At 42.5% G+C, this 18,066-nt stretch overlaps 2 protein-coding genes across 15 annotated transcripts in view; both read left to right on the top strand.

The window, feature by feature from the left end:
• The window catches only part of LOC110986479 (neural cell adhesion molecule 1-like), a 34,982-nt gene extending 24,084 nt beyond the window's left edge, over positions 1–10,898 (top strand). For 3 of the 12 annotated variants that reach the window (XM_022248368.2, XM_022248363.2, XM_022248360.2), the window contains 2 exons: positions 1,616–1,868; positions 7,351–10,898. In XM_022248368.2, coding sequence (XP_022104060.2) covers positions 1,616–1,862 — 247 coding nt within the window. In that variant the 3' untranslated portion in view covers positions 1,863–1,868; positions 7,351–10,898. Of the gene's footprint in view, positions 1–1,615; positions 1,873–3,649; positions 3,707–5,417; positions 5,475–7,350 lie in introns of all 12 variants that reach the window. The other 9 variants (XM_022248369.2, XM_022248365.2, XM_022248371.2 and 6 more) reach the window with 5 other exon arrangements.
• A 1,226-nt stretch (positions 10,899–12,124) lies between these two features.
• LOC110986513 (uncharacterized) lies at positions 12,125–17,197 on the top strand. 3 transcript variants are annotated; one of them, XM_022248428.2, is made up of 2 exons: positions 12,125–12,417; positions 14,256–17,197. In XM_022248428.2, exons 1-2 carry the CDS (start codon positions 12,411–12,413, stop codon positions 15,200–15,202), a joined length of 954 nt encoding a protein of 317 aa, XP_022104120.2. In that variant the 5' UTR covers positions 12,125–12,410; the 3' UTR covers positions 15,203–17,197. The 3 variants fall into 3 exon arrangements, with proteins under 3 accessions (XP_022104120.2, XP_022104119.2, XP_022104121.2); XM_022248427.2 differs by lacking the exon at positions 12,125–12,417 and adding an exon at positions 12,634–12,770; XM_022248429.2 differs by lacking the exon at positions 12,125–12,417 and adding an exon at positions 12,800–13,142.
• Positions 17,198–18,066: the final 869 nt, after the last annotated feature.

Below are 18,066 nucleotides of genomic sequence, written 5' to 3'. Positions count from 1 at the left end.
TGCTTATGATATCCTTTTATGAAAAGGATATTAATAAGCAGATGGAACAACCGAGTTCTCTTTTGAATTGTTTGGAAGCACTCAGACCTTTTTGGTTCTCAGCATTGATATCCTACGTCTTGAACTCAAATTTTGAGATCTTCTGAGGTCCTTTTTTGTGTCTAGCAGCATTTGTTGCAAAAACACCCCAACGTGTACTAAATACAGTGGGCTTGTTTGCAATTTCAGATCTGGAATCTGAACAACGCTGCTCAATAATGTCTGTCTGCATTTGTTTTCAGAGAATTCTCCAGAAGACAGCATTTACTAATTGCATTATTAACGTCACTGCTCTCATTAATTTGCGGGATCTGGCTTTGATTTCTAGCGTACAGAGAGGGAATTGAGCAGCGGAGCTGGCAATAGGCCAAGTGAATAGATCAACAAGTGTAATACATTGATCTGGGCCTGATGTTACAGAGCTGCAGTGGGAAGAGATTATTTGACACATTTGTGCAATGATTTGGAAAAAGAAAAATTCGCTCGGAACATGTCCAAGTTGCTTCCATTTGTGTGATAAAGCAGTTTGGCCGGTAACCTAGCTCTGGTATTCAAAACCAAAGCTTTTCAGATTCACGTGATTTTACTCATTGGGAAAACGTGGGTATATGCCCCCTCAATGGGTAATTCCAGAAATAAGGGGTCCAAAAGTGTGACATTTTCGTCTCCCTGTTACATGTACATCTGACTTTCGCTATTTGCGATGCAAATATCACTGGAATTGATTTCAAACTATTACAATTTGTTTGGCAGGTAATTTGCATCAATTCATCACTCTTGGAAATCAGAAAATGTATTCTGAACTAACAGGATCACATGTCAAATGTGACAGGGATACGAATAAAATGGACCCCTAATTTCTGGAATTACCCAAGACTGAATTTGAAGTGCACTAAAAACAGTTTCTTTTGCAGCTCCTTCAAATTGGCCCAGAGCATACTGAATAAACCTGATCACTGCCTGCCTTTCTACTTGTATTATTTAAACCTAATATTATAGTAGTGCTACATGTAGTCAGCTGTTCAGTTTAGACTTGTGTCATAGACAAATCTGGCAAATTAGAAGCCATTGCCGGGGGCCATCCTCTTCGCACACAGATGGTGCGCTTGCGTTCCATTCCTCTTCGACCAATAGGGTGTTGAGACTTGCCAAAGCGCCTGCACGCGCTCAAGTTAAGACATGGCATGAGTGCAGTGGCCCTGCGGGAATGGCGTCTCGTCGGATTTGTCTGTATCGCTCGGCCGTTGTTTCTTTATTTGGCCGCACGGGAGCATTAGTCTTTCAGAGTGTGAACAGTTTGTCCCGCAGTGCCCGGCGTAGCCGCTTGGAAATCTATACTAAACTGAATCTAACATTTGCAAGCAATTTCCTATACCATGTTACATTTCCTATCTGCAACCTTTAAGCACACGTAGTACATACATAAATCTTCGAGTGACTTGGAAATTGACTGACCTTGATTCAACAGACACAAGACAACGTCTAATTCGATTCTGGTCAAAACACAGAATTTCCCACTTGGTACGAGAAACCCTCGTTGACAAGACCTCGTTCATCTTGTTCCCCCAATCCCCAGCACCACGCACCCCCTTACAGACCTGTCAACGCTGCCCGCGCCCATCTATGGCGACCTCCAGCCCCCTTCTGTCCCCTCCATCTACAGCGGGATGTCGGCTTCAGCTAACCACCCTTCCTACAGGGGCTACATGTACCCGTCCAGCGAGCCCACCTACGCAAACTCGGACCTGTTTGACAACACGGACCCCCGCTACCGCAATGAAAAGATGGAACTAGAGAGAGACCTTAAGAACATATTCTCATAGCGTTGTGTAGGTTTGTGGATGTGTAGTTGTGGTGGATTTGTGTTCTGTGGCACTGCATTGGTGTGGTTTTTGTCTGAATCACAGATGACTTGCATTCGGAATATTTGGGCATTTGTACTTCTCTAGATGTGCCGTTTCTGGTGATGGCTGAAAAAGCATGCTACCCCACATGTATCCATCCATCTGCAGTTGTGATATCGCAGAAACGGGCAGATTTGAAGCTACACTCATTGCCTTGACCCCCCTCTGGGCAGAGTGTCTACCAGGAATATCACTAGACTGTTGAAAGCAACAGTCAACCTGGTCATGACATCGGTGTTACTGTTCAACCTTACCGACTGTACAAACATCGGTTTCTGTGATGCTACAAATATTCCATTGAACGTCATATTTGTGATTCAGACATAGGATGGTCGGCTCTCCCGCAGACCTCTAGCCGAGTCCAAAATGGACATTGTTATCGTGGGCTACAGCTTATGCACTTGTAGAGCACCAGTTGTAAAACTAAAGCCGTAGGCATAGCCTCAAGACAGTTGACTGGGATATGGCTGCTCCTCTCTGCATGTTTTGTCTTGTGGGGCTTCGTGCTGTGTGGTGTATACTGCTTCTAATGCGCACTAATGATGTGCATGCGTTTTACATGTGTACTCTTTACATGTGTCTAAAGTGTGTATTCCTTGTGCATAATTTTCTCCTTTTCCGTACTTCTTGTAACCATTTTCAGTTGTTTGCAGAATTTCGGAATGTTCTGATTTCCCAGGGCCTGGGTGTGTTTCAAGTTTAACCCTCACTTCTTAACCGTTTCCCTTTGCATTGCAGATGGAGTGCCTTCTTATTTCACTTTTCTTTGCAATAGCAATGCATGATTGACACTTTCAGCACAGTGCTTTTGACCTTTCTTTCCTTGTGCACTCTGCACAGAATGCATTGTGGAGGTCGGTTCATGTCCTGCAGGAAAGGGTGTACGTGCAAATGTGAATTTCACAACGTGAACAATTGTGGCAAATTTTTTCGCAAAATTTAAATGTGTTATAAAACTTTGGCAAATTTGCAATTCAAGTTCTTTTTGTGATGTCACAAATTTGTGACCGTACCTCGTTCACACGTTCATGAACCAGACTTGATGCTTCTGTGCTATTTCATGTTGCCTCGCAACAGTGGATGCATCATGACAAAATCAAACGTAAAGCAAATTTGCGCGGACAAGTGAGATCTGAGATTTCTATTGAATTCTTAAAAACCGAGCGTGTTCCAAGATTTCAGCTTGCTTGATGTTAAGCTACACAATGCTCGATGGCAACAAAAATTCTTTGCATATTTCAGGAGAATGAGAGCACCAGCATTTGTCTAACTTTTTTTCCCATTTTTGTGCCCTCATTAATTTTAATGATCTGACAGGAGCAGTAGCGCTGTCAGCTACGAGAGTCCTTGGGGGCCAGCCTGTGTTCAAGGGAGCAGGGAAATTATAGCGAACAATTTGAAATTGCATCAATTTCATGTCCAAAATTAAAAAAAAAACCAGAGATTGAATCAAAACTTGCTTGCTTGATTGAAGTTCATTCTGCAGTTGGGATAACAGAGCAATCAGGGCTTGCCAGAGTCAGGCAAACCAGAATAGTCCCCAAATGAATGTCTCAGCCATTCAAGGCTCCCTCTTTAGATGCCGTAACCTACAGCGCCCTCTCTCAAGACAGCTACATAGCTCTAACCTGGTGGTGGATGTTCCCTTTCTCCCATCTTACATCCCGTTAACTATGCTTCTATGTTTTATTTCTTTTGCGGTGTAGTGATGGCGCTAACAGTGAAAAGATTCCAGCTACATGGTACCCTCCTTCCAATACCTTGTACGTTTCCTGTTTGCTTCTCTTGTTTGTCTCTCTCATGCACCCTTTTCCACCATGTACATGTACACCTAGGCCCATACATTATACTCGGATCTTTGGCTCAGCAGGGGGGAAAAATTCCACATCAGAGCCTCCCTCTGAGCTTTTTTGTTTGGAACTTTCCTTATAATTCATCCCCCAAAACCTCCACAGTGCAGCTGTGTTGTAGTTGAGACCATTGAAGATCAGACAGAAGATTAGATACGAAACCAATTACAAAGCCAGTCACTAGACCAGGAACAAGACCAGTCACAAGCAACAAGATGGACGGTGACAAAGGAATTCATTTGTTGCTGTTCATCTGAATAACCTGTGACTTGAATTCAGACTGGAGGTCTTGTGTTTGTCTTGTGATGGTCTCATGGGGCCTGACAGAGGTCTTTAGAGATGGGAACTACAACGTTGCTTCGCTGGATGCCAGTGACACATCCTGTCTTTTGCTGAACTCTCCATCAAGCCACAGTGTAAAGTAAACGTGGCTGAACTTCACAATCCTCAATCCTACAAAATAATTCCAAACTTTCTGATGGAGTTTGAAGGATCCCAAAGGATCTCCCCTAAACCCAATGACATGGATTCCATTCCACATAAACACCACTACCCAGCATATACACGTAGAAATGTGTGACATCATGCATACATCTTCACACCTTACTTTCTGCATCAGTTGGGGTTTTGCCAAACACCCTGAATGGTCTATTATCATCACCCATGTTCATTGATCTCTGTTATGGATTTCACCCCACAACTTGTGGTCAAGCACCCAAGAAGGGGTTGCTTCCAACACCATGGTATCCTGCATTCAGTACCCATGTAATGGGTAACGGTGACAGGCATCAGGCCCACGCCCAAGACTTGTTCAAAGGCGTGACCGATCGATGTACTTGAATATTATCCATGGAAGTACTTCTCCACACTTAGATTATGGACCAATTTGCATTCCGCCCCCTCTTTTCAAACCATTTGGTTTATTTAAAGATCACGCACCCAAGCCATACACCTTTTTCAACATGCTACATGTGCATCTACACTTTACAATCTATACTTTCTATCATTGACCATATTTATATATACATCTCAGAACCTGAGTTTCCATCTGATTTAGAGACTACCTTACTGTACCTCCTGTATTTCCCAGCCATGATGGGGTGTGATGTCTGCGCATGATTTGCCAAACAAAGTTGGGTACACTGGAAAAGCTTATGCATGTGCATAGTTCTGAAGTGCACCCAACTTTGTTTTGTAGATCATGCACAGGTATCACACTCCATCAACATGTGCATCCCTGCTCATAAGTGAACTGTACATGTGTAAGTGTTGACAACTTTCCTGTTCATCAGTGTCGTGGCGATCTTTTGTGCTCATTTCGCCTCATCCAGAAATGTGTTCCTCATCTAGTGTTAATTTTTCACTCCCAAATCCTCCAATTTCAGTACGATTTTACATACACCCTAGGGGGTTAGGGTTAAATACATGTACGTGTACACTTGAATATTCCTCTGCAAAACGGGTTTGGTACATGTATTAAAGAAGTGGCTTTCATTTACTGCCATAAATTTCTCTCTGTCTCGGGGGCTAACCTTAAAGCACTGTTGGTTGATGTTCCCCTTTCCAGTCTTGAATTATCCTGCTAACCGTGCTTTTGTGTTTTTAATCTTCTTTTGTGGTGTAGTGATCGCTCTAACGTTGAGAGGGTTCCAGCTACCTGGTCGCCTCCCTCCAATAACTTGTATGTTGCCTTGGTTTATCTTCTTTTCATCACTTTCATCTTTCACCTCTGGGTTTAGCTGCACCGTCAGGCCCTGAGCACAGCATTACAGTAATAGATAGATCCCACAATCAGATATGGACCATATTCATACATATACATCTCAGAACCTGAGTTTCCATCTGCAATTCCCAGCCATGCCTATCCAAACATCATACACGTAGAATAGTGTTTTCCAAATGTTAGATAGCGCTAGACAATTTGGCCCATTCACACTCGGCGTGTGCGTAAACTTTTCCCATGCCACTGAAGGTTGAAGCAAAAATGTCAAGACTCATATTCACCCCTGCAAACGTAACTTGTCACATACTTTGCTGTCTGCTCCAACCACCTTTTTTGTATTACATTCGTCTTCCATGCCAAATTGAAAATTGATATTACGCAAACAGAAGTCACGTGCATTTTTGTAAGTGCTAAACTTTCCATCCACGATGCTGGACTTTTCAGAAATAATATGCAGACACACCGATTCCTACAGACATGTTTTTTCAAGCATTTCATAGATGTCAGTCATTGGATGTTGTACTCATTCACCGTGGCATGATCTAAACAAATTGTACCAGTGAAAGAATCCTGGAAATGCTTTTGAAATCAAATTCATTCCAAACACAGAAACACACCCAAAAAAAACCCCACTTTCTCCTCCATAACAAAACCCCCAAAATATCAAGGACATAATCAGAATTCAATTAATACCGTGTCCGTATTTTTGGATTCGGCCCTTAAGTTTAAAATCTGAAATAAATTGGTTAGCCTTCATGGGGCCCATATTGCTCCTGCAACAAAATCACTCCCTCCTCCCTCAGAGGATGTTACCCAGATATTGTAGTTGTCTCTATTGTGGCAGTAAACACACAGCTGCGTTTGTGTGGAGTGTGTGTGTTGTCTTCGTTAACTTGCACTTTCGTACTTGTGAAACCTTGTGCTTCTGCCAATCCTGTTACTTTGTCCTCTCGTTCATTTCAAGCACTGATCACTGTCAGCACTGGCTTATTTCTACGCCTGCTTAAAACTTGAGTAGAATTTTCCAAGAATTTTCCTGTATTACAGGGTATTTTTTGATAGTGCTGTGAACAGCCAGAATGTAGTTTTTGAATCCTAATGTTGTAGCATATCAGAGTAACGATTTAAGAAGAAAACCATTTCAGGCCTCAAGAAAAATTACAGCGTGTATCCACTTAACCCCAGTCCTAGCATTTCAAAGCACAGTTGATAGTTATGGAATAGTGTTTAATTCTGCTGCTTAACTGTTACCAGTAGTTAGTTGGCTTTGTCACACCACATGAAAGGATAGAGCCCTTGGATGCACATTAGGAACATGGTTGTCTCACGTTTTTTTTTACAAATCTGGACTTCAAGCTCCAAGTGAAAAAATAGTGACCGGTCAGTGGTTTGGTCGCGAGTCTGTCAAACTGATGGAAAACCTTGTCACAGATTTGATTGGTTCAGGGTAGTTAGGTTTAGTTGAGGTGTATACACTGCATATCAGGTGTAGTTCTGTGTTTGAAAACAGGACCCTTCAACTTGTCCGTTTGGTTACCCCTCATGAAGGTTGCAATCTGATTCCTAACCATCAACACTGAGATCCAGTTATGCCACAGAACGTAAACAAAGATTAGCTTTTTTTTTCTGTAAAGGATTTACGATAGTCTTCAAAAAGAAAAAAAATCATCTCCAATACCAGAGCAGATTTGATAGTAATTTTCCCCATAGTCTCTGTTTTGTGTGTGGAAGTGATATCTTAGCTCACACCCAGCTTCATTTGTAACTGTGCTTAATCACCGAGTGCCACTTCTGATACCGTTTTCCCCGTTTCTCCCTCCCCTTCCCCCCACAGCCAACTGCAGCAGGAGTTGGATTCAAGGACACCCTCTGAGATACACCTGCAGGAGCTGCAGATGCGCAAGCTGGGACACTATGACTACGACTACGATTACGACGGGAGTGCCTACGGAAGTCGATGCTGAAACACTTCTGGGGGGGATAGGCAAATCTAAGCAAAAGTGGAAATTCGTCACGCTGTTACCAATCCCTTTGTTAACGGTAATTTTTAAACAGAAAGACATTTTTTTGTGTATGAATCTCAAATAATGGTGAGGTCAGCAACAGCATGAGCAATTTCTACTTTTGCATGGCTTTGCCCAAGTGCCTTCATGTTGCAGGAGTAGTTTCAATCGGCCAATACAGGGACCAGAATTTGGACTGCAGAAAAGCAGAACAAAGCCAATGAACATTGTGGGACTGACTGAAACTGTTTGAGGACTTTTCTAGTGCACAGACAGGTCTAGCAGGTATTTTTAATACGAGTATTTTTATCGTACTTGTGTGAATGGTCAGATATTTCACCCAGAATCATGATCTACACAGAGTAATGGCACTGATAATTACATCCGTCGTTTCAGCCTTCTTCCATCAAAGATTTTGATTATTGTTTATGAGAAATCATTCACGTGATATTGGAATCAAATCATCCACTGAGGCAGGTATTGCCTCCATGAGACATGTCCGCCATGCCCATTTATCAAAAGAACTGGTGCAAGAAACTAAGCTCAATGTTTAACCCTGACAGTTCTCGGTCCTCAGATTTTTTTAAATTATGAATTTAGATACACCCTAGGGGGTTAAGGTCACATGTTATTCATATACATGTGCATGCAGTCTCTTCACCTAACGTTTGGACTGTAGCCAGAGGCTCCGAGCCAGTGACTAGCAGTTACAGTCATTTTCCCTTGGATACCTTTGTTAAATGCAGCCACAGCCAAGCACTTACGACACGGCTTTATATCTCATCATGTCTTCCAGTCATTTAATAACTGAATTTGCAAGCAGCCCCTGCCTGGAAATGGTGTCCGAAAGATCTGGCATCATTAAAGATGCGTGTCCGTTGAAGCCACTGAAGCCCTTGTCATATACACGCATGCTTTGCCTAGCCATAGCCAGTGTTTCTGGAACAGCCTGGTTTTTGTCTACAGTTGGTAAGAAAGTCGCCTGATTCAAAACTGTTCCTGCTGGCATAAATTAGCCATGCATTAGCCGTTTAATCGGATGGGGCTCAAGCATCCGTGGTGAGGGAGAGACCTGGATGGAGCGATGGGGCAAGGGAGAGGGGAGAAATTATCAAGGTAAAGTACTACTCAGAAATAAGATTCCAATTGTAATTGTCAAGTAATCATGGTTTAGATTGCTGTTTTTAAGGATGAATTGTTGTATACGTACTGTAAATGTATTCCTACTTTATGCGTTTGCCAGCCACATTCTTTATGTATATATTTTGCAAAGTGTTGATAATTTAAAGGGAAATTTCCAAGTCTGTTAGTATTCAGGTTTAGAAGAGATCTGATTTTGCAGTTATAGCGACAGTACATAAAAGAAACCGAGTACTGAAACATTTCAATTGAGAAAGATTGGTGGTGGTGTGTTTGGATTTGAATTCAAACAAACACAAGGTGTGTTAATAAGCCCAGTGTCTTAGGATGTGTAGCTAGGAGCTGTCCATGTTAATTAATGCATTGCACAAGGTTGAGGATTGAGTTCACAAGTGGGGTAGAGAGTGAAAATGGAGTGTGCAACATTAGTCGTGAAAAAAGCTGGATGCCGCTGGAGGTACCGGGGGATGAATTTTGAAAAAGAAAAAAAAAGAAAAAACGGGAAGAAATGCAAGCAAGTGAAATTAAAGTGACGACTGGTTATGAAACTCGACAAACCTGTTTGAAAACCATCGAATTTGACTCCCTTTCACTGCCTGTGGTTTATCAGTTCGTTGCTGATGAGATATGAGCGCTTTGCAACCCCCCCCGACTCAAAACCTGGTGACGCTCTTGCAAAAAATTCCAGTTACGTGCCCAGACTATACCAAAGACGAGGGCCTCAGCACAAACACAGGCAGATCTAGACAGGGACCCTTATGAAATTTTGCATATCTTAAAAAGAATTAATTCAAAGGATAATAGTTCGTTTTGGTTGAACCAGCTTCGTGAATGTATTTTGAAGGTGTGGAAACAGAAATCGCTGAGGTAGCCTTGTGAAACATCATTCCTTCACCTTTTTATGTCAGTTGTACATGGCTTCACCTTTTTAACATACTTTTTAATAAACAAATTTAGATACTTGGTCTGTACATAATTGATATTTGAATGCGGTTTTATTATTTTAGGGCAGTTGAATGGACCGATTGCACCTGTTAAGTCAGGTCACCTGTAGTTGGTATTGAATATCCACAAACATTGCCTGCTCCCGGAGCAAAGTGTTTCATAAGTATTATTTACCAAAACTTAAAACCGGCGGTCGATACTCAAACTACTGATGTGCAGAGCACCATACCAAAAGACTTGAACTTGACGTTATTCTTTTGGTAAATGACACTTATGATGCATGTTGCTGTGGAAGGACACCATGTTTGTTGATGTTTGAAACCCACAGGTCACATGACTTAGCTGGCACAATTGGTCTGTTGTGTGCTGCCAAAGTGTCATTTATTCTTGGGAATATGTGCTTAAAATCATACAGAAACGAAATTTGTATTCGATTTTTAACAGTTGTGAAAAGGGGAAAATGTTCAGTAATGATATTGATTCAATATGCCAAAGATATTCTTAAATAAAAGTCAGGATTCCATTTTTATATTCGAGTGCTTTAGTGTACACTATTGAAATTCAAGCAGATTTACACTTTATCTAGAAAGTACAAGTCGTGCCCTCAATTTCACGGCACTGCTGATTGTTCTCGCGAAACCTAAATTTGCCACGTTTTGTTATTAAAGTGTTAGTTCTATAAAGAGAAATTGAATTTGATTGTTTAAAAAACTTACATCTTTGAAATGCTGCGGTAAATGTCAAGATGCCAAGAAATAACCTTGGTTGTCAACACTTGATTTTCTGAAAACATATAGTCGGGGCAAAATATGAGTTTATTACTTTACAATTTGAGTTCGTAAACTACCCTTTGCATTGTGTTCAAGAATCACGAGTACATCAATTTTGTTTAGTTTGTTCTTTTTCCTATCTGGCATCTCTTGTGAAAAGCCTGTATTTCTTTTTCTCGTTTAAGTACTGTTTAGTGGTCCATTGTTTAGCTTAAAAGCGTACATATTCGCATGACTGAGAAACTGTTTGGTTACCACATGAAGACGTTATGCCAGTTTTCGGAGTTCAGCTTTACTACTGATCTACACTACCTTGTATTTTTAGCAAAAGAATAGTATTCAGAAATTATACATTACTTTGTATGACAGCATGTACACTCTTCATTGTTTTCAGGAAATTTAGAAATTTTGTAAGCTAGGTTTCCCATCTTTCATGATACATGTAGGTCGCCGTTTCGTTTACTTTGTTAACAGTGTACATGTACACTGAAACCTATTGTAATAAAACAGTGTGGTGAATGTAATGCTTGTTTGTGCTATTGGACGACAAACTTTGCTTTGGTGTGTTCACAATTCTTATAAATGGGTCATTTGGAAGACATTTTGTGGTAAATTTTTCGACCTTAGGGAGACATCGGTCATTGGGGAGACATTTCACTGTCTCCCTTAATGCCCCAGCTACCAGGAGGCCGATTTTATTGTCCAAATTTTGAGAGATGATAGATTAGGGTCTAAATTGAAAACAGACAAAGTTTGGTTCAGATCAGATATGGGAATATTTAATTATGGGACAGGAAAGTTTGTGCACGTCCTTTTGGGAATGTCTCCTAAGTGACCCATGTTTGGTAAAATAAATAAGAGTAATTCATCTTTTTCCAGCGGTACAAGAGTTGTCACACCTACGTGCCCTTATCCCCATGGTCTCCCAGTGACGACTGTTTATTCCGGGGAGCCGTTTTGTCCTTGGGGTTGTACCTGTTTGGTTTAGTTTTCCTCAACTGGTCATTCAGAAACTTTTGAGACAATGTATCACAGTTCCCAGCTTGTATTTTCGGTATCATTACCAATTGGATATATGAATGTTGGAATGCTGGTCAACTTGTGCGCATACAATTCTCGACCGTTGAACCAACTCGTTCGTTGACTAACTCGATTTCAAAGTCGAGTCAACTCGACCATTTACCAATTCAATAGACAAACTCTTTCCTTGAAAAATACATATTAAAGGGGAAAAATAAAGATCGGATCGGTTCCGGATCGCGAAAAATATGGATGCTAATTTCGGCTCAATGAACCCACGAAATCAACTGAAATGCAATCATTAATTGAACCTGTCCCAATGAGATACTCCAAAATAATTTTCCCAATTTGAGAAGAAGCACGCACGCACGCACGCACGCACTAACCCCAACATCTGTCACCACACTCTGCGCAAGTGCACAGATCGGACATCACGCACAGTAAAAAGAATTACACGCGCGTTCCAGAACTAGGAAAAATGCGTTCCTTCTGTACCCTGTCATTGTTGTATGGAACGCCAAAGAGGCGAAAACCTGGAGGCAACACATCGATCGTTCTTCAACATCGATCGATCGTTCCCCTACATGGATCGATCGATCGTTCCCCTACATCGATCGATCGTTCGTTCCCCTACATCGATCGATCGTTCTTCTGCATCGATCGATCGTTCTTCTACATCGATTGATCGTTCCCTACATCGATCGATCGTTCTCTACATCGATCGATCGATCTCTTTTGATCGATGAAGAAAGAGCGATGAAAAAGAGCGATGACGAAAAGTGACATTTTGGCCATCATCTTGAATTTCCAGTGAAAAAAGGGAGGCCAACCGCCGAGAGTCACCAGGCGGCGCTATTTCAGTCCGAATGTGCACCAGTGTTCATGTTTTCTGTGGGCGCGTCCTTCAAGGGTGTAGTGCAATCCGAAAACGTCCTGCCCAGACGTCATACTAAAACGTTCCCGGCTCGGACCCAGTCACAGATTTTCCAAAGCCTTCAACGATCAATGGCTGTTACATGTACAGTATGTACCTCGCGCTAGGCGCTGCTTGCACGAACTAACTTGAACTTGTGTGAAGGATAATTTTAGATCCAGACGTACCTGATATGTACGGAGGCGTATATAGTACATGACTGAATCAAAAATTGGGCCTGCTATTTTGCCCGGGTGGATTACTATTTCGCCCGGGCGTATTAGTACATGTACATGTACATGTATTTCGCCCATGCGGATAGCAGGCCCAATTTTTTTTCATTCATGTCCTATACTTGCCTCCGTATTATGTAGGCCCAGGTTCTATCGAAGGCCAGTCGAGGTTGTATGAAATTGTACACGTACATTGTAAATGCTAAATGTAAGCATGAACGGCAGTGAAGGTACGTAGACACCCAAAGGATACCATTCTTCCGATAGTTTGATCAAAAATTTGATGGTTTGGATCGGGGTGTGATAAAGCCTGCACTGTACTGATGCGATTCTACAGCGTGCAGCCATGGCGTCGGGTCGCCGTTTCTGCGCCGCGCTAGCCGGCGCAAGGCTGCACGGTGCTCCCGGCCAATCAACTGAGCTTATTTATGATACTAGGCCTAGTGCTCTTACAATGTACCTAGGCCTTTGTTTCAAAAATAAGAACTGACCACACACGGTCTGACGGTTAACATCATGAAGTCTTGATGCAATCAGCAGTAGTACACCGTTAAGCCTGGGTTGATCGTTGTCGGGGTTGTCGTGACTGTAGGCCTAGGCATGTATGTATTGGAACACTTTGGACTTTAGTTTAAAGTTATTTTGTAAAGTATGGAAAACAAAGAAAAACAAAGACTTGGGACACAACGACCTGAAATTGTCCTTGTTGTTATACATGTTATAAATGTGACCATAACAACCTTGTAATAACACTTGTTAATAGTGCTCCTCTTGCTTACAATCACAATTTTTTCACGATGACCTTTTTAATATCTGTTGTGTTGGAATTTCCACCAATGGCCAATCACATGGTTTGCCAGTTGTTTCCTCCGAAATAGACCCACGACCCACGTTGTTTAAATGTTTTTGTGGATAGAGGTCACACAGCTAGAGGGTCTATTTGCAAGAAAAAAATAACAGTTAAACATAATTAAATAAATGACCTAGGCCTAGGCCTACATCTGCCGTGTCTTCATGTATACTTTTTTGAGGCTAATTACATGTACATGTGTAGGCTTACTACATCTGTGGGGTAGAGCTTTTCTTAACAGAGAGGGCTTTGCAAAAATGGTAGGCCCCTAGGCCTACAGTAAATTTTTTGAGGAGGGTCAACATTTTTTGTTTTAGGTAGGGGTCATCCCTTTGTTTATCATTTTCATTTTGTCCGTTGACAATTAGTGTACATGCTTTGCAGAAGTTATTCGAAAATGATGACAACACAGCATGTAAATTTTCGTTTTTTTAACCACTTAATTTGGCCCAGAGAAAGGGATCCAGAAAAAGTGCACTTGTATATCCTTGAGAATGAAAAACGTAGATGGCCCTGTCCGCCTTGAGCAGAAGCACACCCTCATCAGTTGAAAGAGCCATATTGGTTTGGAGTGTTCATGTTGTTGGTAGCGATTTGACCGATTTGATAGTTGTTTGTGAAACAGTGAAGTTTAGTTCTGACTGACTGAGCATCTGTTGCTAAGAAGATTGTGCCCTCTCTTGGTCCAGCTCGAGCTTAGCGAGGCGGAACGAGGAGCCCCATACAGTAGTTCTTGGGGTTGCCCCTTAGCATGACTCCATCCTCACACAATATATTAAAGGACCAACATAGAATTTTTGTGGAGTCTTTTAGTTTGAAGTTGCGATATAACATTGCATAATTTCTTTATTTACCTTTTAACCAGCATCCTCCTTAAAGAAGAGAAAAGCTGACAGCATCGTCAGTGACAGGACTTCTATGCCAAGGAAAATGTCAGTCCAGGAACTACCTGTATCTCCCACTCCAATGAGGTCTCAAGAGCAGCTGCCTTCATCGTCGCAGAGACATGGAACCAGTCAGCAGCCATCCACACAGTCCGACCGGGCATCTTTACAAAACTGCCCATTGCACTTGCCAGTCAGCGATGCATGCCAACGAAAGCCTCAGGTGTATTCATCAAGTATGTTGCCCTTACATCAACAACAGCCCCCCTCAACGGAAAATCAGTCGGAGTCCCCTCCGAGCAAGTCGCGCCAGGCCAAGACTTGTTTATTGTCTCTGCAGGGTCCCAATTCCATGTCTCCGCTGAAAGCGTCTGCGTGTTCCCAGTCCCAACCCTTGCACAGCCAAGGGCTGCCGCTTCCCTCTGAGACATCCGGACCGACACCACTCGTTCCGGACGCCCTCGTGGCCCTGCCGGCTGACCTCCCCGAGCGAACCTGTCCGTCCCCTCACACCTCGGGGATGGTCAACTCAGTCCGAGAGCAGTCACGGCGAATCACCGAGGACATCAAGGCCATCGAGGAGCGCTGCCAGTACTTCTATGCGGACCTCCCTCGCACCTGTGCCAAGCCGGCGGTCCCCGTCCAGTTCGCTTACCTCGAGGAGGGGACCAGTGAGACTTCCCTCATCGTTGCAATGATCGAGGCTGTCTTGAAGAAGATGAGCCGCGTGACGAGGAGTGTGGTCCAACTGAAGGAGCACATTTGTCACTGGGACAACAGCGGGGCCACTATGATAGACGAGATTCTGGCCGAGTATAAAAAGAATGCCAAAGGAATGAAAATGATGCAGGAATGCATTGTTGGTGCTCGCAAGGCTATAGATGAATTCTCTGAATTCTGGTCAGACAAGGACTCGGAAGATTCCTAGCCCCCCCCACCGGTCAGGTTTTCCCCGCACTCCTGTTGTTAACTTCAGGATCTAAGATATTTCCCTCTAAAAATCAGGTTAGAACACTGCTTGGCTTTGTTTCTACCTCAGTATAAACTGAAAAGTGTACCTCCTCTGTTGTCAGGCATGAGAGCTTCAGTCATTTGCATGCCCAAGTTTTGTGGGTGCCAGAAAATCTCTAAAAAACAGAGTAACCTGCCAAAGAGAATTTGAAATAACTGCGAAAGCACCTTGCTTGTGAACAGGTGGTATGCGTGTGTGAGACGCCTTTCATTTTAATAGGGTGTGCTCTTTTGACGTTATAGTCGTGGTTTTCCTACAAGTGGCTACTAGAACTGTGGTTGACTGTCGGTACAAAAGTGAAAGAATAATTCACAGAGTGGGAGATTCCACGCAGCTATCAGAACACTGGATGACAATACATGTACTGCTAACTTTTAAATGAAAATACAAACTAATTTTAAAACTAATGGGAAATACAGGTACAGGCACATGTACGTCAATTTTGAACAAATTGGAGGTAGAAGCAAAAGCCAACCAAGTGGTGATATTTCTGCAAAACTTCCCAATTTTTTTGGCCCTCCCCCCCAAAAAATTGGCTCTTCAAAGAGGCAAGACCATTTAAAAAACAAAGCACCTGATGTCACAGCAGTTTGAACGTTGTTAGCACATGCCTGCCAGTGTAGACGTACAGCTGCTCTAACTCCACCCCCAGGCTTTATTTGCAAGGGGCCCTTGTCAGTCCTCCAAAATCCTCCAATTTGGGGGGGGTGAAAAAATTAGATTGTCCCTCACTGCCCGAAATCCTCCAAAAGTTCTTGGAAATTTTACTTGGAGGTGTGCCTACTGCCTCAATCCTTCAAAATCCTCAATGGCAATCCCTGTCATTATGTGGAGGCAGTGCCAATGGCATTCTTGAGCAGTGCAGTTGACTCAAAGGAAATATCGGGCTGAATTCGTGCAAGACTAAGCAAAAACAGCACAAGATCTAACCCATGACCTTCATGCATGGCATCTTTTGCAATATGCCACACACTTGCCATTCAACCTCAATCCATCAAAACTGCCTGAAGGATTTTGGAGGATTGAGGAGGGTATAGGGCTAATAGGGCCAACCTTGTGCAAGTGTTGGTCAGGTGTAGCATTGTTCTTGAATGACCTCCATGTACATGTACTCCTGACAAAGAGGGCGCTGTTGCCATGATGTCACTCAGGGAAGACACTATAGTATTCAGTCCACAGTTGCTGTTCAAATCGTGAACCTAAAACATGGCGTGAAATTACGGTCGGACTTCAACAGTTACTGACCACTTTTATTTGTCTGAGGAAATGTATTGTTGAAAGTCTCCATCTAACCTGTATTGTTTTAACTCTGATTTTTGTCCTTGTGGTATTCAAAATGCCATTCATAAAGTAACATTCATCCTTCTCGTACATGCAAGCAATGCCAACTGCCACGCTTTTATGTTCCCTGTGGGAAATCATTTCTTAAACTCTAGGAACATTTTGACGAGCAACGCACCACAGATTCCCGAAACCTCCACTCCCTCAAAACTAAAAACAGTTTAATGCATACATGTATTTGCAAATAAATTGTCTTTTTTGATCAATGTAGTGGATCTTTAGCTTGTTAATAGTCGTAATAATTTTTTGTCGGCTTTCTATTTGAATTCCTGAAATAATCAACTCCCCCATCCTTTGTTTTTTACAATGTATTCTAAAACTCTTTCTAGACAGAAAATAAAGTGCATCGAAACACTTTATAAAATGAAGCAAGAGGTTTGCCACATTTCAGCTTTCATCACACTTTTTCATTTGGCACAAAATAAATTACAAGAATTGCATCAAGTGAAAGTGCATGTAGTTTTAATAGTCCATCGGTTAATCTGACCAGATTCGAGTTTACCGTTACAAACACGATGTACATGAACCATTTTGTTGAGGTGTTCAATAAACAGAAAAGTGGTCTTGAAACGTGGGACTTCCATCAGTGTCAACTTCATTGTAAAGTCAATTGCAAGGCCCCTCACAAGCCCAGTAGGACCAGTCAGAGGTCCTCTTTAAAGACCAGTCATAGGTGACAGGGTGACCAGAGACAAGGGACAGATACATCAAGCTTGTGACTTGGTGTAAGACTTGGTGACTTGTGATGGTTAGCAGTTAGTTCATTTTCAGTGCCTTCTCCGGCAGCATTAAAGTACTGGGTACCTTTCTGCGGGGCACCCTAGGGCATGCATTTTTTCCCAAGGGCACAGAAAGTCAAAATGGATACATTTCAAATGGGTCAGTGGAGCCAGCAGCCAAGGTGCACATTCTCTGGGAGGGGGGACATTGTGTCACCTATGCTTCCCCATAGTGGAGCCGTTGGCCTCGTCTCAGGTGTGGAGTATCATAATTTATTGATGCATACCCCTCCCCCCGGCAGCAGCCATTGTCAGCTACTGAATTTGGACATGAAGAGAATATGAGTGCACACTTTTAAACGCACATGTACACAGAGCTACAGCACTATGCCAGCAAATTCAAATGATACCAGAAAAGATTACAGCTTTTGTCCCATGTCCTATCTCCTCCTGAAGCCAGGCAGTATGAACGCATCTGTGACATTCCAATTCCATCAGGCAAGAGGGTATTGTGTACATGGTGAAATCAGCTTCAGGGCTTCATGCAGGTCGGCCCCTGTGCATAGGACATGTCGATGGGCTACGTTGTTTACCAAGATGCCTCCGAAAAATGGGTGTTTCATGAGAGTGGTATTTCAAATGTTCAAAAACAGGTTTCAAAAATGATCGCAAGACGACTGGAAAACTCCTGAAGGTTTAGTGCATCTGAAAGTTACTACG

This window comes from Acanthaster planci, linkage group LG10 (genome assembly GCF_054643075.1).
Source record: "Acanthaster planci isolate LZ-2023a linkage group LG10, COTS_SCS, whole genome shotgun sequence".
In the NCBI taxonomy this organism is placed as follows: domain Eukaryota; kingdom Metazoa; phylum Echinodermata; class Asteroidea; order Valvatida; family Acanthasteridae; genus Acanthaster; species Acanthaster planci.
The sequence above is the reverse complement of the archived record's forward strand: the minus strand, read 5'-3'. Positions and strand labels throughout refer to the sequence as shown.